The sequence below is a fragment of the Phasianus colchicus genome, chromosome 8 (assembly GCF_987193195.1).
Source record: "Phasianus colchicus chromosome 8, bPhaCol1.hap1.1, whole genome shotgun sequence".
NCBI classification, from domain to species: Eukaryota; Metazoa; Chordata; class Aves; order Galliformes; family Phasianidae; genus Phasianus; species Phasianus colchicus.
The window spans coordinates 20547192-20564761 of NC_143443.1; the positions used below are offsets into that span (position 1 = coordinate 20547192).

Below are 17570 nucleotides of genomic sequence, written 5' to 3' on the forward strand. Positions count from 1 at the left end.
TCTCATTAGGATGACAGTTCTGGCAGTCTTGCGTCAATATCTGCTCTCAGTCTGTTAAACACAGGGGTATGGAATTTAATACATTTTTTTTCTAGTTGTATTCAATGCCATGCATGGGACTATGTAGCACTCATTAAAAATAGAACAAACATCGCATTTTCACAGTAGCATGAATATTTTATGGCACTAACCATCAACTCATTAGATACCATTAGTAAAAAAAAAAAATAACTTTCACACATAAATCTCACTAACAACTTCAAGTGATAGAGTATTATTGTTTATTAACATACTGCATGTTCTTGAATAGTAGAAGGTAGAGTAAATTACTGTCAAGTTCTAGCATTACCTTTGCTTGTTGTGCATCCTACTTAATGGTAACAATTGTTAAAATAGCTTACATTTTATTTTTGAACACTGTATAAATTTGACAAATTGATATCCTCTAGGCTTTTTCCCATCTCTAAGTCACATGAGCAGTAGCACTTCAGAATTTCAGATGCTTTTAATCATACTTTCCAGTATAAGACTGGAACTGTGGAAAGGTGCAGCTGTTGAAACTTTTGTTATGTGGTGTTATATCTTCCATTTGCTGTGACTGGTTTGCTTCTGACATTGGTCCAATGCATCTGCCTCTTTGAAAACTCTTCAGTAATCCCACACTTGATGTTAAACAGGAATAACACAACTTTGCTGCTTTTCATTCTGTGGATCTGTTACTGTATGTGAAATAGAGCAGTAATGTGACTGCTCGCTGATATATGATGCCTGTGGTTCATGTTACATGGTTCAGGTTCTCTCATCTCTTCTTTATTGGGCCCAGAAGCCCATAGCTTTGTGTGTTTTTGTAAGCAACTAGAGATGAAACTTGATGCAACTTATGAAAAATCCATTTGAGGAAAAATAAAGTAAGTTAAAGATGAGAGATGGATGATGTTATTTGGAAGGTTGATCTAGAAACTTTTCAGCATCCATTTGGTTGTTCTCTTCTATTATGTGAGACATGGTATTCTTCCCTGTCTGTAATCTGGAAGTAAGAAACAAATGTACTGTTCTGTTTGTCTGAAAGCATCTGCTTTCTTGGTTCTGAAAAAATACCTAGAGCATGTTTTGAGAACCTTTTAGTGATATCTGTTCTTGCTATAAACACCATCTTGTTTTTAAGCGACTTACAGCCAATTCAGGTTCAGTAATTCTAATTTACAACTTGGAGATTGGTGTGCAAGAGGTGATCCTTATGCGTTAAGCAGAATTTCTGCTTAAATAACTTAGTTACCAGTTTTACCAAGATGATGTAAGGTGCCTTTCTAAGACATTCAATTTTAAAAGGGAATAAAAAAAAACCCCTGCAAATTGGAATATCTTTATCATAAGTACAAAAGGCAGCTCTATTAGCAAAAAACTTCCTGCCCCATTTACCTATTATCTGTCTTTAGGTTTATAGGCTTATCTGTATTCCAGTAGGAATAAATAATGGAAATTCTAGTCTGTCTGCATATCAAAGTGCTCTTACTAAGTTGTCATAATGGTTTTCTTGCTTTTAATTTGTTTGCAGCTTTATGAATGACAGTAGATGAGAAGATGCAGTTCTGGCATTAATACGGAGACAATTAAAAGACGAGTGATATCTAGATTAGATATTAGGAGGGAATTTTTTACTCAGAGGATAGTTAGACACTGGCACTGTGGCCCAGAGAGCTGGAGGTGCCCCATCCCTGGAGGTGCTCAAGGCTGTGTTGGATGGGGCCCTGGACCCTTAACTGGTGAAGGGCACCCAGCCTATGGCAGCGGGGTAGGACTGCATGGGCTTTGAGGTCCCTTCCAACCCAACCATCCTGTGATTCTGTGAATTATTTTTGCTTGCTATTAAAGGTGATATTTGTTTTTTATCTATTTTGAGATATGCTGCAATAAAGAATTTTTAGGAACAAAATTACTTGTTGTGATACATGTAATGCTTCCAAAATGGTTATTTTTCCTCCTGTGAGCATGTCTTGCAACTCTTGAATCTTAGCTGTCAGTTGTTCTATCCTGTGGGCTATGTCCTGCATCTTATGTTTTTGACTTGTCAAGTGTTCTAAATTGTATTTTTACCTTTAAAGTAAAATTCTGTGTCAGCTCTAGCTTTATATCCAGTGCCAAGAATTTCAGATCCTTTATCAAAAGCTTGTTGAAATCTCTTAAGACTAGTAATACAAGGAGAAACCCATTCCAAAAAAAGGAATGAGTATTTTATTTGCTCACGTTAATGAATTTCATGCGTGTCTGAAGATTCTTGGATCTAATCTTTCATAGTGGGTATGTTTCTCGAGCAAGAAGCATCTTCCATGTGGAGGTTCTGATATTTGGAGTATGTTTTGTCTAGGGAAATGTACAACCTTGACAGTTTGAGCTTGAAGTTATTTTGGTGGCTGTTTTCTAGAAATGCTTGGAATTTCCACACTGCAAAAAGTCAGATGTTTGTAAAGCATCTTTAGTTCCAGGAGCATAGACTTCTGCCTTTTGTGGAAATCACTGTGAAGATTTTCATGCCTTTTCTTGCCTGTTTCTTACCTATTACTTTTGATAAGTGTCAGTACCTAGCATATATGACAGCCAGAGACACTAGGATCATTCAGATGTCTAACTTGTAATAAGATGGTGAGAATGACTTCATTTCTTACGGCTTTCTGGTGGTTTTAATTTAACTTATACCCCTCCATACCTAATGCTCATGCAAAAAGAAAAAGTTGGTTCCAGCTCAGCTTCTTCATCTCTGACTGCTCAGTGAACTTAATTTTGTTGCTCCTGTGACAAAGTACTGGAAAGTGTAAAATTCAGTCAAGAATTTGAGAGATGGGAACACTGCTGCTCTTCAGCAGTTTGGGTCTAGTTCTTCAGTACTGCAGGCTGGATGCTGACCGTGGGCTGCTATCATTCCCGACTAAGAATATGCTAGAATAGTCTGAGGTATACAAGGTGGAAGGAGTTCCTGTAATGTCATATGGTTTGAGGTGGAATTAAATAATTTTAGGCTCTTAAAATATGCATGTTCATTCATACAGTGAACTTTGAACTTATTAATTTTTCTCATGCTTGAGTAATTTACAACAGAATTAATACCGGTTATTTAAATTCAGTTGCTGAAGATATTTGTTTGAATGTGCCAAGTGATATTGGATGCATATTGTTTTCAAAGTCGTCTCAGGAATTACCTTTCAGGAGAGGATTTTGTTGTAGGAAATCTGTACTGCCTATTGGATGTGGCTGTACCACTGAGAGCACAGCTGGGCCTCCTCTGATCTCTGAAGCCTTTAGGGTGGGCCTATCTAGTACTTGGCTGGGAAGCTCCTTGGGAATACTGGGTGCTGAGCACGTGTGGGGCCTCCATTCTTGGGGCCACTCAGAACCTGGCTAGCTAATGCCTTGCATGGCCTTGCTTTGAGTGGGGAGCTGGGCTGGGTCCCTTCCATCCTCACTGATTCTGTGGTGACTTTCTCTTGTGGGGAGGTTAGGCCCAGTATTGAAGAACAGAAATCTTATATGAGATCATTAAAATAGGTAGGGTAAGAAGGCTGGGAAGAAAACTTTAAGCCACCTTAAAGTGAATCAGTTTTGTCTTCTCTGGAAATCTGAAGCTGTTTTGTGTTATCACTTTTATAAGAAGCATTTTCCCATTTATCTTTCTGGACTTCAACTGTGTAAAGAGCTTTAAGATACGTTTAAAATTGTCAGCTATGTTTGTTTAATGCTGTCAGTGAACACTGAACATGTAAAGTCCTCTGCTTGTTCCTGGGAGAATAAATATGTATGAAAAACTACTCAATAAGAGAGAGGAACAGTTTTTATAGAAGACTGTTTGATTGGGAAGGTATATGACCTAACTAGTACTCTATTTTTATTTTTGGTGACTTAACTTGAAAGTATTTTGCCAAAATACCTTGAATTTGTCTTCTTTAAAAGATATTATAATATTCTGTTTGAATTCCAGCACACAGAAGATGTGTAGTGAACCTATCTATCTAACCTTCATGCCTAAGAATATGAATCCACAAACTACCTTTGCTTGGGAGGAAGTAAAAAATCTTCTCACAGACAAAGTTATATATTCACTTAACTATAAGAATGGGTTCTTCAGTAATTTGGCAGTATTTTTTTTTATTTACAGGAGCTATTAAAGAGGGAATATGTAATTTTTGAGGTTTTCATTTGACTCTGTTAAGCCTTTTTCCTAAGGACTGCCTCATTTGTATTTTCTTGAGATTCTCAGTGGAAAAAGGAATAGGTTTTTTCTTAATCTTCTGTGTATTAAAGACTTAATTTTTTCAAGTAGATTGCATGTTTTTACTTCTGAGGAAAGAAATGATGTGAAACAGACTGTAATTCTAAATATTGTTGTACTGTTACTGAGTACAGAATGGGTGGTTCTAGGTAATGGATCCAGTGGTCTCGATAAAGGCTTCATAAACAAGAAGGTCACCACATCTTAAGGGGAGCTAGAAACAAGAGGAAATAAATGGTAACACACATTGTTGGTTAGTGTGTTTTTACTCAGCTTTGCAGATTGCTTAAACATACTTGCTCACTATTATGGGAAGATTATGCAGGTTTTCTAACTATAACTCACCCCTAGATGTTCTGTAGTAACACTGAACTAGGATAGATTAAAGATTAAGTTGATAGAAGAAACTGCTTTTCAGTCACTTTTGTTTAGCAGCTCTGGAAAGCTGCATCATCTTGCTATACGTAATTTCAATTTGTAATGTTAGCTCCTTGCTGTCTTAAGTGATTTGATGTTATATATGTAAATATTACTAGTAAGTGTTATTCTCACTAGGTTAGAAGGGGCTCTGAAAAGTTGAAATTACATTTTTATCAATAATATTGTTTAGGAATATGAAGCACGGACAGGAAGAATGTATAAGCCTCCACCTCCATCAGCAAGACGTAAAAACATTGAATTTGAGCCACTTTCAACTACTGCTTTGATTCTGGAGGATCGACCAGCGTAAGTATAATTCTGCTGTGGATCTGATGATGACTGAATTTGTGAGATGTAAAGCTTATCTATCAAAAGCATAATTCTTACACAAAAGCATGTGTTATTCCATCCCACATAATAAACTAACAAATATCTCCAGAAGAACCTGCAAGTATATGAGACTGTATGAGAAATTTTCTTAACGTAATGGGGATCACTGATAATGTATCTGCTGTGTACTGGGACAGTGTTGTAGGCATCCTTAATCAGGAAAATTACTGAAGACTTGCAGATTTTTTCCCTGTCATCTTAGTCCCTTCTCCTTCGCTCTTTCTGAACAATTACTTTCCTAGTTCAGTAGGGAAGACTTAATAGTGGCAGTTAGCATTTCAGCAAATTTGGAGGTGGCTTACTAGAAAAATAAGCATTAGGTAAGTAATAACAGGGGTAGAAAGAATTGCTTTTGAAACACAAGAAAGAAAAAATGAGTATTAAGCATTTCTAATATGAAGGTATTTGGCCAGTATAGTTAACTGCTTTGGTGGTACCAAGATAAGGAGTTCCTTAAAACTGTTCCTTGCTGGAACAATGTTCTCTTTTGTTCTATGAGCTACTTAGAACTACAGTTGAATGCAACAAAATGGGAACTGTTGATGCAACAAAAACTGCATTAAATACAAATGAGAACAGTAATGAGACAAGAGTAATACATTGTTCAATCTGTTCAGCTATATTGCCTTCAGCAATCTGAAAGAAAGAGGAGGACAAGGTGACTAGGAACACATGCTGTGAGGAAAGCAAATAAATCAAAGCTTTCAGATCACACCTTGAGAAAACTTGTGATGGCATTTGTTTGCTTCAGTTAATTTCAATTAAAGAATGGCAGTGAGAAATGTTTTGTGGAGATTCTTTCAAGTGGTGCATAAGTTCCTTCGATGCTAAGACAGAAATATCTTGACAAATATCTTGAACAGAGGTGCAGATTTGTATAAAATTTTGTAAATGCATTATTTCCTTTTATTCTGTGGTAGAGACAAAGACAGTAACTGAACTATGTTTATAAGAACAGTAGAAGTGCTATTCCTTGTGTATAGCATGTTGTCATGTCATTCTTGAAAATAAATTCTACTCTCAGTTAATTCTGAAATTTTAAGAAAATAATCAGTTCTACCTGTAAAAACAAAAAAAAAACAAAAAAAAAACATGTAGAGAATCTTTTTTTCTGGCAATCAGGATCACTGTGCAACTGGGGAAAAAAAAAAATTGAAGCAGTCTAATTGATAGTTCTGTAGCCATGCATTCTTAATTTTAACTCTAGTGTGATTGGGCTCTGTCCTTTCTTTTGTAATTTCAACTTCCCTTTACCTGTTATTGAACAAACAAAATCATAGATCTGGTTATGTTTAATTATTAAAATTCACACATGCAAAAATTGATCAGAATAAGTAACTGCATGAAGAACATCAGTATTTTTATATTGCTTCATGGAAACTTCATTTGGACATTATTTCAAATGTTCAGCAAATGCAGTAACTTCAGAGACTGGTGACAGACAAGTAAGAACAAACTTCTAGCAGTAGATTATTTTTCTAATGTCAGTTGAAAGGAAAAAGAGCTAGAAATATGGAGATCTTGGCTGTACCACAGCATGGCTTAAGAATGCTCTTGTGTCTTGGCCGTGCCCTGGAGGAAGCTGTACGACAGCAAATCAACAGAAGTAGTAAAAGCCTGGTAGTTCTGAATAAATAGCAATCTTATGCTGTGGTTACTGAAGCACTGATAGTGTGACAACTCCAAAGCTCACTTTAGAGAGAAACCAAATTAAATAGGTGTTTTGAAATGGTTCAGTATGTTCTTTGTGCATACTGAATTCAGGAATAACTTGTTTTCAGAAATCTTCCTGCCAAATCAGTGGAAGAGGCTTTACGTCACCGACAAGAATATGATGAAATGGTGGCAGAGGCAAAAAAACGAGGTATGTTAACTACTAATCATCACTATAGTTCTATTTAACTGTATAGCAAAAATATCTTCTGGCTAGTAGATGCAGTAAAGAACAACCTTGCTTAATGTTCAGTATTATTTTCTGATACACTTGTGCATATAACTTAAAAGCCCAGCACAGTTCTCAATTTTTTTTTCCTATTCCAGCACAGTGAATGTAACCAGGTTCAAAAATCAGTTTAACTTTTTTGTTTTTAAGTGGAAATTTGATTTTTTAAAAATACTTGCATAATGTGATTGTTTCAAAACTTTCTGTATACTTGGACTCCTTTTTCATGCAGAGTTGCTGCTGTTCTTGCTGAGAACTAAAGTAGAATGAAGCTGACTGCTTAAAGATTATTTTTTTCACAGGTATTTGATACCAACCTCAATGTGAAGACAGATGAAAACCTTGTTTTTCAAATCAGCTGTTTCTGTGAATCTTCCTACTTCCATTAGATCTGCTTTTTAAATTAAACACATTTGTTTCATTTGGGACTGTGGCAATCTATGAATAGTTTGTTGAAAGGACTTCTGTATTCTCATGCCTAGTGTTCAGGGAATAAGCTATTTTAAGAATTCATACTGCATATTTTACTTGGGCTGTTGTCAGTCAGATATAAGCTCCTGAATTCATTGAGCCTCTATGGATCTGTAGCAGCTTACTCTGAAAGATGTAATGAGAAATCCAAGGCATACGACAATGTAAATACACTGCAAGAGAAGAGTGAAATCTGGTAAAGTATGAGCTTTGAAAGGCCAGTGATGTGTAATGTTTTAGTATGTGTGCCCTAGTATTCATTAAATTAACAGCTGCTACACGCAAAGCTTAATTAAAAGTTTAATGAAGCCGTTTAGCCTCATAAGTTTACCAGGAATGGCCAACTTTCTTTTTTGATTTGTCTAATGCATGCAGAAATAGAAAATGTCTTGCCATTTCACAATGACTTTTTTTTTAGTGATGGCAAAGCTCAGTTCTTTCTAGCCATTTTCACGTGAAGGAATCTTCAAATGATCTAACAAAATACTTTTGTGTAATGGTTTTGAAGAATGGTTTAACTCAGCACTTTCTTATTTGACAGTTAAAGAAAAATGTGAACTGGGCAAATCTGGCATAGAAATTGCTCCAGCAGATATGAAACTTTGCATTGCTTTTTTATTGCTATTTTTCAGAGTAGAACATGTAATAACTATTTTGTTTGCATCTTGCATTGCTTTCATAATTTCTGTTTTTTATAGAATTACTTTGATACTTGCCTACAATCATCAGGAAGAGTATTGGTTTGCTCATGTGCAACTGTAATTTACCCTTGATCTTTCATCCACAATCCACATAATTAGACAGCAGCTTAATTACTTACCTAATCACTTATAACAGAATTTTTAATATGTTTTCTTTAACAGAAATTAAAGAAGCACATAAAAGGAAGAAAATAATGAGAGAGCGTTTCAAGCAAGAAGACAATATTGCTAGTGCTATGGTGATTTGGGTCAATGAAATACTACCTAACTGGGAAGGCATGTAAGTGCAGTTTTGCTTGGTAAATCCAGCAAGCGTAGCTTCTCTCTCCTCTGGAAACAGAGGACCCACATACCTTGTTTTTCTTTCCATTTGTTTTGCAAAGTCAGTTTTTGTTGCCATTGTTATAGTACAAGGTCATTACAGAGCAATGAAATGTGCTTTTGGGAGCTCAGTGTTGTGAGGTTTTGGTTTTTTTTTAGTCGGACTTTAACATAAGCAGTGATCATTGAATTTTGATTTGGGAAATAGCACGCTATGTTTCTTTGAAGTTGCTTAGTAATTTCAGAAAACAAGATGTGTAATTCGCCTGCTTTTCTTCCCTGCCTCCCTCTTCTAGGCGTGCTACCCGGAGAGTTCGAGAGCTGTGGTGGCAGGGATTACCACCAAGTGTTCGTGGGAAGGTGTGGAGTCTAGCAGTGGGAAATGAGTTAAATATCACTCCTGGTATGCCTTAACGTATTATATTTTAGTGCAAAATGTTGGTTATTTTCAGTTGAAATTTAGGACTTTGCAAAGAACTAGCTGTATACTTTACAATTAGACAATCATAGCCTGGTAAGCTATGGAAATGGAGTTCAAAACTTTTTAAAATGTTTTAGTTGTATAAAAGAATTGAGGGAGAATTGTTTATTTTTCACTAATTAATGTTTTTGATGAACTGGAAGTGTTCCAAGCCATTCACAAAGTAAAAATCTGGACAGTTTGAAAATCAATTTTCTTTCTGTAACTTGAATATTCACCACGGAAAGAGGCATAAACTTTGTGTGGTGGTATTCCAGTGGCTAGCTGTAACCATTCAATAGAAATCTACCTCTCACTCTCCCCACCCATCAATGGTAAGAAGCAAGAAAAACGAAGCCAAGTATACATAGCATGGAGACTTTTTATCCCATTGTTTTGTTTTTACTTGCAGAACTCTATGAAATCTTCTTATCTAGAGCTAAGGAACGATGGAAAAGCTTCAGTGAAACAAATTCTGAGAATGATGTAGAAGGTAAGACCTTCAGAACGCTAAACAGATTCCTATTTATTTTTACAAACACGCAGTTTCACTAGTTTGTGTGCAATTGCAGCATTAGGAATATTTGCTAAAATATGAGTCAAATCTGAGTCATTTCCTACTTGTTTTTGTGTCACGTTGCATTCATAAAAAATTTAGATGAAATACAAAAAGAAGAGAACTCAAGGCCCAGTCAAAATTCTTTTGGAAGTTCTGGAGTAAATGCTGCCACCTTTGCTGTGATTTAAAGAATGCCAGCCCTGGGATACAGAAAATTTGAGTCATGTGAAAGCTAATGAGGGCTCAGAAGGAATGTAACTTCTGCAGTTCCTAACCAGTCAATTTTTGAAAACTTTAGTGAAATCTCCATGCATTTTGTTACCCTTAGTTTATATATAAAACAGTGTTTTTCCTTAGACCCTGAAAGACCTTATATGCATATGGCATTCTGAAGCCTGTAGAAATATTTTATCACTTTCAATGACTTCTGGTTTTGCTTGCAGATGTTAGTGCATCTGTTGCTGATCGTGAGGCCAGCCTGGAGCTAATTAAATTGGATATATCACGCACATTTCCATCCCTGTATATTTTCCAGAAGGTGAGAGTTCTGTAACTTCAGCTATAACTTTAAACATCTGAGTAGTTAAACAAGAAGAGTAACCTAGCTAGCAAGTATGGAAAAGTTTTCAGAAGCTCTTGGTGTAAAACAACAAAAGTAAAATTACTTGGTCCTTTTCTACATACAACAGCAAAGAATCATGCCTTCTCTGATTAGATTAAATTAGGATGCTTTCTGTGTTAAAGTGGTTTGTAAGTGCTTGTAAGTGAAGGGCTAATAAGGCTTTTTCTCCTGGAAAAATTGCATGCAGTTCCTATTACTGTTGAATGAAATTACTTGTATGCCGATCTATGAATATTCTCATGGCTTTTACAGAAATCCAGATGCATTTTAGTGCACATTTTCAGGTTTTATAATTTTTATATAGAGGTGCACAAGAATGTATAAAATAATTTGCATTATTGTATTATGGACACTTGTGTTACCAAGAATTAAAATGTCCAGTGTCTCAAAAGGAAAAGCCAACCCTGTTTGTGTACCAGATTCCTCATTTTCTGTTACATACATATTGAATTATCAGTTTGCTACTTTTCCCTTAGCATCTCAAAACCGTACAAGGAAATGCATAGGGTAAAAACTGGTGTTGTTCTACATGTGAACAAAGCAATAAATCACAGATTTTGCTTGTACCTTTCTATACTGGCTGGATACCTACATATATTTATAAACTGGTTTTGAAAAGCTCTTTTTCCCTTCTCTCTTCTTGAATTAGGGTGGTCCCTATCATGATCTCCTGCATAGTGTTTTAGGAGCATATACATGTTATAGACCGGATGTGGGATATGTAAGTATTCTGAAATGTTTATAGCTCAGCAGATGTGCTTAAAATATTTGCCTGTTAGATAAGTAGATCCTCTAAACTTTATGCTACTAGAACCTCAAAACAATTTGTACCTTGGCACTTACTCATTTGATAGTAGCTATGGTAATTTTAAGGGTTAATAAAATAGCTAAAAATGTATTGATATTACAGATGAGAATACTGTTTGGTTCACACAAGGAACCGTTTTTAAACTGATATGTTCACAAGGCATTCTGTCAGAATATCTACAAAAAAAAAAAAACAGGCAAGCAGCCTTCCAGGAAGAGCTCAGCCTGTTCTATCCCAGTGTTGTTCCCACTGCTGCCATTTTCATAGTAATGCCCTTTGATTTAGTAGGTCACGTCTTTAAAATCCAGCAACTTCATATTGGTTTTTCTATCAAAGGCTAATTGCTCCATCTGAGTTTAGTGAGGATAAGATTGTTTGCAGGAAGAACTTGAATATTTAAAAAATAATGATAATAAAATACTAAATCGTATCAGCCTATGAAGGCTATGTTTTTAGCCTTGGAGGGATCATAGGAATGCTTTTCACAAGTTGTGATTGCTTTTGAGCTGAAGAATTTGAGATCTGTGCAACAGCACGTTATTTAGCCCAGGGTGTGTTTTTGTCTCTGTCAGATATGCTTACTACTCTGCATCATTATCTAGCTGGCTTTTCATGTTTAAATGTTTTTAATTCTGTCATCTGTGAAATCATTTTTGGAGACCATAATCTTTAACTGAGATTACAGACTGCAGATTCTGAGACTGCTTGTTCCAGGGTGGAGTTTTAAAGGGCAAAGAAGTAATTTTTCATAGATGGGTCTTAGCTTTCTCCCTAGGAAAAGATAATACAACTGCAGCTAGTCTGAATGTTTCTGATCAGCCTTTTTTAATGCTAATAAGGCAATAAGTTCAGTCTTATTTCTGCACCCATCCATATTTAAAAAAAAAAATGGAAAGTTGCTGGACTGTTTCTGATCCATATCAGTACTTCCCTAGATGGTTAAAATATTAAGTGCATTTTAAAATGAGGTGCAGGCAGTATAAATGCCTAGAAACAGCGGAATTATCATAATTACAGCTGAAATTGGTAAAATTATTTTTAGTATAATGAATATTCAGATTATCACTTAACAACTACATGAATGATAGTCTCCACTTACAGCAGACTGAAGTGTTGTTTTTTTTTAAATAAAGTAATCACAAAAATGTAAAAACTTATAGCTAACCACTTGAAAGTAATTTTATGTATGTGAACAAATAGTGTTTGGCAACTGGAAAGATACATATTGACTGTTCTAAAACAGAATTTTGTCTCAGTTCCAACATATCTGCCTGGGTCTAAACTGTCCCATATGTGAGATTTTTCCTCATGTCTGCTTTTCTCACAGCTTAACAATGAACTTAAAGCCAACTTGTGTCTTGTTTCCAGCCTGCGTGGTTTTCATTTTCTTGCATTCCAGGTTCTGGGAGGTTTCATGATTACAAGTCAAGGAACTTCTATCATGCATCTGAAGAAACATTCATGTTGAAATCTAATTAGCTGCACGTATAGAAATTATTTATCCTTGTTGCTTTTGTTCATCTGGAAATTATGTGTAATGGTGTTTGATGTACTGCAAGCTGTAAAATATTTGCATTTCCGAAATGTACTGAGCTTACTCACCTATGTTTGCCTGATGCTTTTCCCACTTGAAGGTACAAGGGATGTCCTTCATTGCTGCTGTGCTCATTCTCAATCTGGAAGAGGCAGATGCTTTCATTGCCTTTGCTAACCTTTTAAACAAGCCATGCCAGCTGGCCTTTTTCCGTGTGGATCACAGCATGGTATGCACATAGTTTTCTGGTTTTGAACCTTAGCATTCTTTTGACTTGAAGCATATTTGACTTGTTGATGACTTTTTGTTGTCCTCTCGAATAACGGAAAACTCTAACCTGTGGTTACAAAATTGAGAATACCAGATACTAATCCATAGAACACGTTCTCCTGTTCTGACTTTTCCTCTGGAAACACTTGTTTTTCCTATCCTAGGAAGTCATATTGTGCTATATTGAGATCCTTAAGTCTTGGTGGGATTTTTTTTGTCCCAGCTTTCTTTTAATGACTGCTTATGAAGTGCTTTACTGTTTCTGCAGATGCTGAAATACTTTGCAGCCTTTGAAGTATTCTTTGAAGAAAATCTTCCCAAATTGTTTCTTCATTTCAAATCATACAGTCTCACTCCAGACATATATTTGATAGACTGGTGAGTTCAGAGAACAGAGCAAACTTAACGTTAGAGTGCTGGAACACTTTATATTTTGCTAGTTTAGGCTTGACTCACCTGTCAGATATGAGTCAGTTATACATAACATAAGTAGGGGAGAGGAGGCTACTACATTGTATCTGTTTACTGTAAACTGATTGTTTATGTGACTGATTGTAAATGACTTGCTAAAATGAACAAAATCAGCTGCTGAAGAAAGTAAAAGAATAGGAATATATTCTTGAAAGTAAAGGGTGGATGAAATACAGCATGTAGTACAGAAAAGAGTAAACTTGGAAATACAACAAGCGTTTCAAAGTAATGAATATTTGAAAGTACCAAACTATTTTGTCTGTAATGGAAGCCAGTAGTGCAGGCATCTTTCAAGTGTGTGTAGTGCTGCCAAATATTGAATGTCTCTTCCAAAGAGCCTGTAAAGTGTCTGTTCATATATCTTTATTATTTGGGTTATAATTTTCTAATCGTGTTAATTGAATTAGATAGAATTAAATAATACAAAAATGGCACGTCATCCAAGTACTTGGGAATGAAGAACTTCTGCTGTCATCTGTTTTAGGATGGAGCTTTGCAGTAAGTGGGAAGTCTTAGCAGGAGCTCAGATTATACAACAACAGCACTGAGTGAGGTGTGTGGTGCAGCCCAGAGTTTATACAGATGTGTTATGCAAGTGGTGCTGCTGTACTAAGTCCTAGAATACTCTGCTTCAGATTATTTGTGAGAAATGAAGACTTACTCCTGCATCTGTTTCAAAGATGGCCTTGAGACCTTAAGAGCCCCTCTCATGAAGGGAAAGTAGAAGTTAGAGCTATTGGTAGGGAGTATTCCATGGTTCCTGAACCACTTTCCACTATAAATAATGGCAAAACAGAATACTGTGCTTTATATCAAAGGGACCACTACAAATTCAAGTGAGGTTTTACAGTAGACTGAATTCTCTGCCTGTACATTATAAATAGTTTCTTGAAACAGACTTCTTAATATCAAACACAACTGGACTTTGTTAGCAAAACACTGACAAGATTTTTGTGATTTTTAACATGATTATAAATTCTAAATATATTGCACTGAAAATTCAATAACTATATTTGTAGTAGTGGGATGTAGCATTCTACTGAGGTATTTGCAACTTTAGATTTAGTTCAAAATCAAATGATGAACAGAGCTGTTAGACTGCATTGTTTAAATAATAGGAAGGGTTAAGTTGTATACTTCCGAGCTTTGTGGCTTAAGTTCATATTTGTATACAACACCCTTTTGAGTGTAAAGATGTTCGTAGCTTCTCCTTCCTAAAGGAGGTGGCTTTCAAATAGAGAATCTCTTGTAGCATGGAAAGAGATCAGTTTCGGAATAGCAGTTCTGAATTGAAAACATGGTAACTTTTGTGTTTGTGAAATACAGACAAGTGGGAATGCTTGAAGTAAGTCTCTGCTCTCTTAGTTAATTTAACTGAGATTTAAAGGAGGTTGTACTTCAGTGTTTCTGAAATAGCTTAAGTTATAACTGTGCCTTTTTTCTCAATTGCAGGATTTTTACGCTCTACAGCAAGTCATTGCCACTTGATCTGGCCTGTCGTGTCTGGGATGTTTTCTGTAGAGATGGGGAAGAATTTTTGTTTAGGACAGGGTTAGGAATCCTTCGGTTATATGAAGATATTCTCCTACAGATGGACTTTATTCATATAGCACAGTTTCTAACAAAACTTCCTGAAGATATTACATCAGAAAAACTTTTTAGTTGTATTGCAGCTATTCAGATGCAAAATAGTAACAAAAAATGGGCACAGGTGAGTTTGATATATGTATGTGTGGGCATGAGTGTGTTTTTTTATGTATATGCATGAGGCACTTCTTTTAGAGACTGTGCTACATGCCTGACTTCTAACCAATGGGTAATGCTGCTCATGTGACATTTTGTTTTTAGATTTGTCTCTGATGGGAGTTATATCTTGGTTGTGTATTCAAAGAGAATCTCAATTTTTGTCATTGAGATGGCTACTTTTTTCCCTCCTCTTGGAAAACAAATTCAGCACTGAATATTAATGTGGGGAGCAATAAAATAGTTGTTAAAGAATCCCTAGCTTTTAGTACAAAATGCTGTGCCATAGAAAGATGAACATGTAAACCAGATTCTATTTGAAACTGACTCAATACAGTCTGTTAGTCTAAAGTGAATTGTGATAAGACCCAATTGAATAAAAAAAAAAAATCTCTTCAAACAGCTTTGTAGTGGGGCCTTAAAAATAACTCTCCATCTTCCGTTCCCTGTATGGGAATTCCTCCTTGTTCTGATGGAAAATACCTGTATGACAAATAATTGGAATTGCTGCTGCTGAAATGTACAGCTAAATACAAGAGTGAAGTAGTCAGGTTTGGCAGAAAAGCTGGCTTGTGTTCTTGGCTCAACTCCTAATGCCAACTGAGATGCGAGGAATAGCTGGAAAGTAAAAGAGGACTTGGGAATTGTTTACCTCGTTGTATCTTCCCATATCCATGAGATTGGTTTTTCCTAATTTTCCTAAGATGGTAGAAAAAACCTTTTAGACTTTGTAAGTATTTAGAGGTAATTAACTCTTCCCTTTCTAGTGTCTCATTTTAGAAAGTTATTTCCATGCTAATATTGTTGTGGTTAATTTTTTTTGTAGGACTAACTTTTCTATATTTATTAAACCTGTGTTTCCAGGTGTTTGCCTCACTTATGAAGGACAACAAAGAAGGGGACAAGAACCATAGCCCAGCACTGAAAAGCTAATTATTATAATGTTGAGGTCAATTGAAAATGTGGAAAACCACTTGATGACGAAGGACTTCTCACATCACTTCTATGTGGAAAATCACTATAGAAAAGTGTGAAAAGTGAGAGAAAAATGATACAGCTCTCAGTGGAGTAATGAACTGATGAAATCTTCACCATTTTGCCAGTATTAGCTTTTTTGATGGGAAGATTTGTTTTCACACAGAATACTAAAACCTATGAAACTGAAAAGTAGGGGAGTTCATATTTAATACTTTAAAAGAATCAGCTCAATGCAATAAACATTTCTAGTAACTTCTGTTGGTACTTTAAAAAAAAATAAAAATTGAGGCATAACTTTTTTTTACAAATACCACAAAGGCACTTTTGGGGGGGGATGAGGGAAATGCTGAATCTGAAAGGCTCCAAAACTGCTATCCAAACCAAATGCTTTGGTACAAATATTACCTCCAAAGTGAACCATTTAAAAGTATTAAGGACCAAATAAGGTTGTTTGGTATGTTTATGTGCAAGATGGTTACGATTTTGAGAAGGGGTATTGTCTTATTTACTTGTTTTTTTTAAGTTGCAGCTTCATTCTTCAGTCTGGGCAAATGTAATTAACTCAGGAACCGTAGAAGTATTGTGCCCAAACCTGTTAGAGCAAAAATCACGCAAACTTAAACGCTGGTAAGACCAGGGCTATTATTTTCAGATGTACAGCTTTCAAAATGAGTGGTGTAAGCATTTGTTTTGGTGTACTGGTTGTGCAGCTTCTTAAAAATGGGGTGGGTATTCTGTGAAAGGGTTTTGCCACCAGAAGTTTTATTTTGTTGAGCCATTGTTAGCTAAGATACACTAGTAGGTAATGGTAAACACTACAAGCTGATGAACTATCTGCAGAATTTGTGTTGGTTTTTAACACTTGAGAGTCGTGGAGACACTTCAGAATAATGCAGAGTATTTCTTGAAACTCTCTTATTAGTGTGCAATACTGAAAGCTGAAAGGCATATGGTTTAGAGATTCTTAATTCTTTAACATCGCTTAACTGTGAGAAATGAGGACATGCTGTATGTGTCACAGTGGCTGTTTTCAACGCTTTCTATTCTCGAAGATACTGTACAACAACTTCATGTTTGTGGGGGTTAGAAATATGAAATGGGTAGCACTGCAGGTGAGGAGCACTTGCACTCTTTGGTCCATTTTTTGCTAATATTTACTGTAAATAAATTCCTTACATGTGGGTTTTTGTAACTGGTCCCTCTGTGGAAATCAAGTCCAAATTACCATTATTATGTATTTTTAAGTGCGGGAGGCTCTCGGTTGTCTGGTGTTTAACGCGGAGTCTGCGTAATTGGGGTGAAGATTTAGTGTGGTGTAATTACATTGCTATCTGGTTTAAAACTACATATATACTATTCATAACATTACAATTTGAAATCTAAATGTCAGATTTTTTCTTAACTTATGTATTCACTACTTTAATTGGATCCAATTTGTCTTATATTTTTGCGTTATCTTGTACAGTTTTCTTACTTTTCAAGTATAAATCTGTATATAACTGTAAATAGAAGGACGAAGCCTTCCTTTAAGACCACTAGTAACAATTCCTGTGTAAATAAAACTTACAGCAGAAATGCAGCCTACTCGTTCCGAGGTGTATTTTTGTTACAAAGCAAAG

The 17570-nt window shown here is 35.7% G+C and overlaps 1 protein-coding gene across 2 annotated transcripts in view; it reads left to right on the forward strand.

The window, feature by feature from the left end:
• TBC1D12 (TBC1 domain family member 12) overlaps nucleotides 1–17530 on the forward strand; it is a 37119-nt gene extending 19589 nt beyond the window's left edge. The window contains exons 3-14 of one of the 2 annotated variants that reach the window (XM_031597758.2): nucleotides 10–66; nucleotides 4872–4987; nucleotides 6853–6935; nucleotides 8348–8465; nucleotides 8803–8909; nucleotides 9379–9459; nucleotides 9969–10063; nucleotides 10797–10868; nucleotides 12590–12718; nucleotides 13028–13137; nucleotides 14683–14941; nucleotides 15838–17530. In XM_031597758.2, coding sequence (XP_031453618.1) covers nucleotides 10–66; nucleotides 4872–4987; nucleotides 6853–6935; nucleotides 8348–8465; nucleotides 8803–8909; nucleotides 9379–9459; nucleotides 9969–10063; nucleotides 10797–10868; nucleotides 12590–12718; nucleotides 13028–13137; nucleotides 14683–14941; nucleotides 15838–15906 — 1296 coding nt within the window. In that variant the 3' untranslated portion in view covers nucleotides 15907–17530. The remainder of the gene's footprint in view (nucleotides 1–9; nucleotides 67–4871; nucleotides 4988–6852; nucleotides 6936–8347; nucleotides 8466–8802; nucleotides 8910–9378; nucleotides 9460–9968; nucleotides 10064–10796; nucleotides 10869–12589; nucleotides 12719–13027; nucleotides 13138–14682; nucleotides 14942–15837) is intronic. The other variant, XM_031597759.2, reaches the window with a different exon arrangement.
• Nucleotides 17531–17570: the final 40 nt, after the last annotated feature.